We start from the raw sequence: 8538 nt of genomic DNA, 5'->3' as shown, positions 1-8538 counted from the left end.
TCGAATAATTAGAGAGAGAGGAGAGGAGGACGTGTCAGATGAGTTGAGCATTTTAAAAGTCCAACCTGTCCGGCACGATGGAGCTTCTTGTGGTGAATAAAACAAAATTTGTGTTCTAGAACGATCATTTTTCGGATTAGCTTCAGACAAGGACTATTTTCGTGAAATTGATGCTTTATCTCGAACTAAAAATTTTCAAGAATTTTAGGTCTCAAAATTCCTGAAATTCTCGAGAAAAAAAAAAATCTTCAGATAAGGTCAGTTTATAAGCCATAACGTTATTTTTGTGGTGTCGTCAAACAATCAAAAGAATTTTCCCGTTGGAAATTGATGTGTGAATTGAACGGTGAAACGTCAACGAATTTGGCAACTACTGTAGAGAAGCTAAAAAAAGTATTTTGATTTCGTTTTCAAAATCTTCCTTTCTCTTTCAGAAGTAACGGTGGCCTCACAGTCGTTCGTTTTATAGCCGTTTTGTCTCCGTTTTCCACCCGTTGGAATTAACACAATGCAAAAGTCATCTAAACGATAGAAATGTCAGAAAGTGGAGAGAAACACGGAGACAAAGCGGACGACTGTGAATTCAATTTAAATGTGGCCTCAGAGTCGTCCATTTTCATTCCGTTTTATATCCGTTTTGCCTCTTTTACCTCGGGTCGTGGAGTGATACGTACGCAAATTCCTCGTTTCCTGATGGTCGTTTATTTAGAATGAGAAAACCAGTCTATCGTTCCATTAAGAATTTTCAAAATTCCGGCTGACGGTCAGTGCTTATCATAGTTCGTAGTGTAGACAAAATGGGTTCAACATAAGCGCAAGCAACGTAACCAAAAATCACCTTATCACCTTGATGCTGCGGTGCAATGTTCCAAGGGTTGAAATGAATGCTTTCTATTATCCCAACAAAATCTCTACGAGAAAAGTGTGACGCAGTCTTTGTAGTACAATTTCTAAAACGAATGATATCGCTAGAGTTGACGCTTTCCGCTTCGTTACGCAAAAATTAAATTGTTCGTCCAATTAGTTCAAACAAGCTGGCTTAGTTTTCCTCATCATCTGCCAAATAATTTTTAACAAAAAAAAATGTGACTGAAAACAACAATAATTTTACCAAAAAAATCTGCGTTGCAAAGTGGCAGATAAATTTTCTTGTAGGTCTGTTCCTGACTGCGTCACACTTTTCTCGTAGAGGTTTTGTTGATATATCACTCGTTTTGAAAGTTTTAGGTCAACAATTTGACGAAAATTTAAAACTTGACGAACTTTCACAAACTTGGCAAAAATTCACGAATTTTAACAAAATTCGAAAATTTGACGAAAATCAAAAATTTGACGAAATTTTACAAAACTAGGCAAAATTTCACTAATTTTAACGAAATTTGAAAATTTAACAAAAATCGAAAATTTGACGAAATTCAAAAATTTGACGAAATTCAAAAATTTTACGAAAATTGAAAATTTGAAAAACTTTGAAAATTTCACGAAATTCAAAAATTTGGCAAAATTCCACTAATTTTAAAGAAATTCGAAAATTTAACGAAAATCGAAAATTTGACGAAATTCGAAAATTTCACTCAATTCAAAAATTTTACAAAAATTGAAAATTTGAAAATTTCACGAAATTCAAAAATTTGGCAAAATTCCACTAATTTTAACAAAATTCGAAAATTTAACGAAAATCGAAAATTTAACGAAATTCGAAAATTTAACGAAATTCGAAAACAGGCAATATTTTACTTCCATATTGCACATTTTGGAGTCTGATCTCTTTTGTGCTGTATTTTCATTATTATTATCATACATGATGGGCGTCATTAGAAGGCTGACACACAGTACAGTATAAGCAGACGTTTTATTTATGTCAAAATACGTTTTAGAAGTGCAACAACACTCTCCAAAGTTCACCCATTTTAGTCTGAAATCGTCATTTTTTAAAGTAATGTTGCTCACTGTAGATAGCATCGACCACCCACACAACCCATGTTGGCCCGTAGCTACATGAGCTCAGCGATCCAATGATATACCATGGTCGACCATGTCCCTTGTCAGCCGTGGGAGAAAACAGGCAAGAAAATTGCATTTTTCGGCTTTCGTTGAACTCCCACTGACGACACAATTCCCGGAATGAAGGTGGTTTTGTACTCTAGCAAAACACTGTCCAGTGCGTTGACTCTAGGGGTCAAGCCCCGTCTAGGCATATAAAAATGATTTCTCTAAAAAATAGGCCCGATTTCATTAGGCTGTTTTTCAAAAGAATCCCTCGAGATGTTAAGAAAAAGGCTCTTTTGATCATTTCGAAAATAAAATTCTTTTTGACAGACAAAGGATGGTATGAGCGTTGAAAAACTGCTGAAACTTCTCCTTAGCCATCTAGTTGAGAGCGTTCCATTACGTACAATCCAAAAAGTCCGTATATGCCCATATATGTGTGGAGGACCGCTCGGTTCAGTCACATCCTTTGATAAATGATGGTAATGAGCCGATGTAGAAAATGGAAAGAAACGCACCGGGTCTGAATCTTACATTTTTTTCTTCGTTTATTTAAACTCAATCTTTTCAACAAAATATACAAAAAAAAAAGAAATATTTTTAACGTCTCGGAATAATTTTTTTGTTGTTTTTGTTTCGTTCGTTTGTTTGTTCCAACTCTCTCACCTGACACAATACTCACAAATTCTTTTTTTTTTTTTCTTAATATCTGTCTCTCCTCCGCCTACACATTAACATAATCTAAAAAAAAAATATTCTCAAATGTCCTTCCCTTTCGCTTCCCTTAATTATGTAAAATCAAAGAAAATTATTTATTTTAAACTAAAAAGAATGAATTAATCCAAAAAGGGGATAACATTTCAGGCTTTACACTAAATCAAAAAAAAAAGAAAAAATTACAATCAACGATCAAAGGACTCACATACAACAACAGAACTAATTTATACAAAAAGGCAATGAAAAGAAAACAAAATTTTTGGGACGAAATTCTGACGACATTTTTCGCATTTTGCAGCTTAAAATAAAGAAAACTTTCTCTCCACCCGAAAAGAATGTTCCGATTATATCGGACACGTCTTCGTTCTCTCTCTCTCTCTCCCCACTCGTCTCATCATCTCCGCGTTTTGTTTCCACTAAATGTAACTCCAGTCAAACTTTTTGGTTCTTATATCAAAATCACCAAGATCCTGCAGCGATGCGTAGCTCGACTGTGTGCCCTTGCGTTGCACCGAATAAGTGGCTATATGTACAGCGGCGCCAACTCGTTGCACCAATGGAACAGTCGGATCGATGGCCGTATAGTGAGCCAAAGCACCGATAAATGCGTCACCGGCACCCTGCGAAGACAGAGACCCACAATAAGTGTCAATTCACTGGACAACTTTCGTTGAAGAAACTCACCGTCGTATCAATGGCCTTCTCACATTTCGGCGTTCGGACATGAATCGGTTTCGGACTGTCGTTCGACGCAAAAATGGCGCCCAATTTACCGAACGTGATGATCACACACCGTACTCCGAGGCACAGGAAATTGCTAATTGCACGTTTCGCTTCTCTGTTCAAGAAAAGAGAAGAAAAAAAATGTTTTCGTCAAAAATCCCCGTGCCATCGAACCGTCCGTGTCGTCAAACTTACTCCAAATTCGGTACACTTCGCTGGGTCATCGATGCCGCTTCGTGTTCGTTGATGCACAGAATGTTGGGAACGGTGAAAATGTCCAACGAATTTTCCAGCGGCGGTGGCGATGCGTTCAGTATGGATATGCCTTTGAAGCGTTTCAGTGCGGCCAGTGTTGCACGTGTCGGTGTTTCCAATTGACAGACCATCACCTTGGCATTGTCAATCAATTCCCGGGAATTGTCCACGTCCTCCAGGCTCATTGTATCATTGGCGCCGGGCACAATAACGATGTGATTGTCACCATTGTCGGCAACGGTTATTTGAGCGACGCCGGTTGTCTGGGAATAGATCGGAGGATATTGTAGACGAAGTAGATTCGTTAGAGGGTCTGGGTGTCAGTTTTGCTTCTTTTATCTGAAAGGGATACTGGCACAGACTGGCCTGAAATGTGGACAGCATTTTGGAGCACTTGATCCCTCGTCACTTGGGGTATGAAATGAAAGTCCTCAGAGTTGCGAAAATTGAGTTAAAGCAAGTTCACTAATACAAGCCACTGAAAGGAGTGCAAGTCCGCAAAAACACACGGAACCCAAGTTTCGGGTGAATTGGAGTGCAGCGTAAGTTGACTTTCTTTGTAGCACTTGAAGACTTCAATAGAACTTTCGCTGTGGTGAAATACTTTCCACTACATCCACCACATTCCATCGAATCTGTAGAAGTCGTTAGCGCTACACGAAATATGTCGCTGCATTCAAATCCATTCGAAGCTTGGGTTTTGTGAAATTCTCAGTGTGACTTCAGCAAATGGTACCACTACGAGTGGCGAGTCTAACAAAGGTCATTACTGAGCTGTCGATTGTCCTAATTGGTCTTGAACTCAATAGAAAGAACAAAAGCCCGCCAAAACCCTTCAACATCAAACTACGAATTCACAGTGACATTAGTGTGCCGAGTATGGGACAGGGACAACGATAACATCAAATTAATCCAACAAAACTTACGTGACCCTCGACGCTTTCCACTTGATCCGTGTTCACATTTTCGTTCCGCAGGTGTTCTTTGTAATTGTCACCAAATGGATCGGCACCAAGCTGCAAAATCAATGAAAATTATTGAAACAACGAAAGAAATGCGCGAGTGGCACACACAGCTAACGGATTTGGCGTAATTTTACGTACCTTTGCTATCAGTGCAGTTTTGCTTCCCAGTTTGGCGGCAGCGACACATTGATTGGCGCCCTTGCCTGAAACAAGTAAAGTGAGACATGAAACGGTTGTTGAGCAAGTTAGTAAATGAAGCGCCACGGTTGTTTCTGATCTATTTTACCGTACACGTTCGGTAATCTGTTAACGGAACGCGGAACACGGTTTATTGTTCAAATTAAAAACGTTTGACTAGAATATGTCCATTGCATCGTGTGCAGTTTAGGTAAACCGGTGGTATCGTTAGATTGGCGGGAAATTTCTTAGACCGGTCGAAAGAGCAAAAAATCGATTCGACGTCTGTATTACCGGTATTGCACAGGTTGTATATGGAATTTCATTGGTCCTCTTATGTTGGTCCTAATTTTACCGATGGAATGGACAAAATTTGTAACAAACAGTTGAATGACCATGTATTTCCGGGTATCATGTTTCTAACGAGCGACTCTTTTTACCGTAAAAAGAACGGGACACACAAGTCCGGAAGCGTTAAATTTCAAACCGGACCGAATATTTCCGTTTGTGTAACGAATTGTGAGTAGTTTCGGTAAACCAGCGGTAACGGGAGAAATGTCGCGAAATATTTTGGTTCGACAGAGCGAATAGTCGATTCGACGTATTAATGCTCGTACACATAGCGACGCGAAAGAGGTCTAATCCAAATGTTTCTTTTGTATTCCAGCCAAGTTTGACTGGAATATTAAAGAAAAATTTGGAGTAGGCTTCTTTCGCATCGCTGTGTGTACGAGCAGTTAGTTCGTCTTGAAATTGCCATTTTGAGCAAGTCCTACCGTTAGACATAAAGTTCCGTTGGAATTTTCTTCAACTTCCTATCAGACGCCGTTTTTATTCAAATGAGAAAATTATCCCTAACCAGTCGCGTCTCTACCCGATTTCCATGAACAAAAATTCGAAAGTCTTTAAATGGAACCGAAAAAGTCTTGAATCGACGATTTATCACTCGCTCGATGCCGTTAATTCATTTTCGACCATGAGGTCCTTTCTCTTTATCTTTTGTCATTCCGGTCAGATTTGATCAAATTTAGCGGTTAAAAACACACGCACACCGGTAATTTACTGTTATCACAAAACAAGCCACAAAAATCGGTTGTGCGGTAAAAATATTTTGAATTTCTCATTTTTCGCGGTTTTTTTGTCGAACAAATTCCGTCGCAATAAATTTTGTTCGACCTTCCCACTTTTTGTTTTTCACTTTTTTTTTTTCGTCCGACAACAACAATTATACCGCCGAAAAAACAACACAAAAGTTTATTATCGTCCGCACAATCACACATTACCTCCATATCCAGTCTCAAATTTCTTTCCCTTAATTGTTTCGCCTCTTTTCGGTAATTTAGCTGAATAACTGTAAACGAAAAGAAAGAAGAAAGAAAAAAATCTCATGAAAAGGCACACACAAAACGGTCATGTTATCACAAAAGAGAAGAAAAAAAACTTCTCTATGTGACAACGTGGATGATTGTGATGATTTGAATCGGAATTTTATTTTGTAAAAAAAAACACACAAAAAAAGACAACGAAAATTTATACCAACCAGATAAAATCCATAATACAAGATCCTAGAACTAAAACATCATGTCTTACATCGGCCATTCTCTCTCTCTGGGTTAGCACTTTTTACACAAATTTTACGCACTCAGTTCGACGATTCAAACAACAAAAAAAATTTTTTGGTTTGGATGAAAAATGTGACTCGGTTAATTTTCTGTCCAAATATTGAATAATCTGCGAATGTAAGAATGAACGAAAAAAAAGTTTAGAAAATTTGCCCACTAAACTGATAATTGAACACTGATAAGACCGTGCGGCCTATAATACAACAGAGAAAAAAAACCTTTCGAACAAGAGAACACACTGTGTTTTGTTGATGTTAGAAAAAAAAATCGAATTTTTTTTTTGTTGGTTATCATTTGTTCGGATGGTTAAATTTTAATAAAGTTTACACAGAAAGCGGGAACCACCTACCCCAGCTGATGTTGAACGCGGAATTGAAGGGACGAACGGATCGAAACGTAATCGAAATGTACGTTCAACACACCTTTTGATTTATGGATTTTTCAATATTTCCAACAGAAAATCGGATTTCTTCTCTTCGGTTTTTTTTTCTTCCTTCTTTACATACAGCACCACCACAACGCGTGTTTGACAGAATATTTTATAGCGCAATAAAGTGTACGCAATGCCATCTGTTGACCGAACTGGGAAGTTTATTTTGAATTAGAATTTTGAATTCAATTTTTGTTTGGTGGTAAATGGACTAAATATCATCTTTTGGTATAATATCGACACAAAAAACCAAAATTGAGTCGTGACTTTCGGTTAATTTAGTCGAATGGATTGTAGCACAAGGCTTTATGTCAAGCAATAGATGGTCTTATTCAAGTGAAAACAGTCTATTCGACTTCAAGTTGGTTCGAATAAGAAATAATTTTTGTTTAAAATACCCAATTGGCGGTTAGTATATGATCGAATTGGACCTCTTAGAGAAGGTAACCTTGCTGGAATTGAAGGTAAAAATTGATGGCATAAGAGAAGGTGTTACGATGGTAATAAAGAATGTGACACAACTCTTAACTAAAGGTGCAGGGATTCCACGCACTTACTTTTGCAACTATTTTCAACTTCTTAAAAAGTGCTCTATTTGCTCTATTTCTCGCTTTTTTCAACTATTTTCAGACCATCTACTCAGTTTTTTGTTAAATCAATTAGCGGTATTCTTTTGCAAAACAACCTGCCGAAATCGGATACATTTTTCAGTGGACTTTTTTATATGTGGCTGAAAGGTATTCGACCCAAGAAGCTAAAACCACTTCCAAAAAAAATCTTCGTAGCTTACGCGATCCGTACAGACGACCCTGCGGTGTCATTAGAAAGGTAATCACACGTACTATCGAGCCGAGTAGGGACTTATTGGTTTTAAAATTCATCCACACTGAAATATGTGCTGTTTTCAACCGAAGGCCTACACTGTTCTTACAAAAATTTCTCGAGGTACACAAAACGTACATGGTCGTGTGGGGTGTCATTTGAAAGTTAATTTTATGTGCTTTTGGGTTTGATGGAGTTTTTTATGCATTTCAACTTCTATTTCATCATAGATGCATCCAAACCACATAAGACCCTATTGGCCCTGAAATAACATAAAATTCACTTTCTAATGACAGGAAATTACAGGAACAAAACTCCACCCTTAAAATGTTCCTAACACTCAAAGTGCATTAAATTTCTGTAAACGATGCTTAAGCGAACACTCCGTCGACCTAACCTCACCTGCTGTCATAATCACGGCAGAGTAAAATAAACCAGGCAGAAGCAGTTCATTTTCGAAACGTCAAATAAGGGACCTAACACACTGTATGAAAATGAACTCAAATGAACACTGACATAAAATATAGGACTACTAGATTATTCTGGTCGCTAATCAAACCAGCGCTCCTGCCTGGTTAACTTTACTCTGTCGTGACATAATTTCTCTACCAATTTCCGACAGAAGTTTTTACCTTCTACGTAGTTGCTCTTAGGACTGTCACAAAACTGCAGGGAGAACATTTCTGCTTCAGGTTTTGTTAAACGGTGATTCGTCAGCATAGGATCTGGACGTATTCCTGTCTCTTTTGCTTGATAAAACGAGCGAGATATTGACAATGTCGTAAGTTGGAACTCAGCGAATCGTCGTCTGTTCAACGAAGAAAAATGTTACATCTTT

General features: G+C 37.9%; 1 protein-coding gene across 2 annotated transcripts; it reads right to left on the bottom strand.

Moving 5' to 3' along the window:
- Nucleotides 1–2746: 2746 nt before the first annotated feature.
- On the bottom strand, nt 2747–6977 carry LOC119075904 (ribokinase-like). 2 transcript variants are annotated; one of them, XM_037182480.1, is made up of 8 exons: nt 6798–6977; nt 6367–6557; nt 6110–6177; nt 4788–4852; nt 4611–4700; nt 3625–3947; nt 3391–3544; nt 2747–3326 (listed from the first exon to the last, which is right to left on the bottom strand). In XM_037182480.1, the coding sequence occupies exons 2-8, from the start codon at nt 6423–6425 to the stop codon at nt 3123–3125; spliced, it is 963 nt and encodes a 320-aa protein (XP_037038375.1). In that variant the 5' UTR covers nt 6426–6557; nt 6798–6977; the 3' UTR covers nt 2747–3122. The 2 variants fall into 2 exon arrangements, with proteins under 2 accessions (XP_037038375.1, XP_037038376.1); XM_037182481.1 differs by lacking the exon at nt 6798–6977 and adding an exon at nt 6667–6710.
- Nucleotides 6978–8538: the final 1561 nt, after the last annotated feature.

The sequence above is a fragment of the Bradysia coprophila genome, unplaced genomic scaffold (genome assembly GCF_014529535.1).
Source record: "Bradysia coprophila strain Holo2 unplaced genomic scaffold, BU_Bcop_v1 contig_232, whole genome shotgun sequence".
NCBI lineage: Eukaryota > Metazoa > Arthropoda > Insecta > Diptera > Sciaridae > Bradysia > Bradysia coprophila.
Note: the sequence above shows the minus strand (reverse complement) of the source record. Positions and strands in the feature narration are given on the sequence as shown.

Bases quoted from the DNA above. Each gene is read 5' to 3' on its own strand.
- LOC119075904 (XM_037182480.1), bottom strand. From the start codon at position 6,425: ATGGCCGATGTAAGACATGATGTTTTAGTTCTAGGATCTTGTATTATG. The intron at 4,853-6,109 runs GTAATGTGTGAT...TACTTGTTTCAG, and splicing joins ATTTGAGACTGGATATGGAG to GCAAGGGCGCCAATCAATGT. The intron at 3,545-3,624 runs GTAAGTTTGACG...TTTCTTGAACAG, and splicing joins CGAAGTGTACCGAATTTGGA to AGAAGCGAAACGTGCAATTA.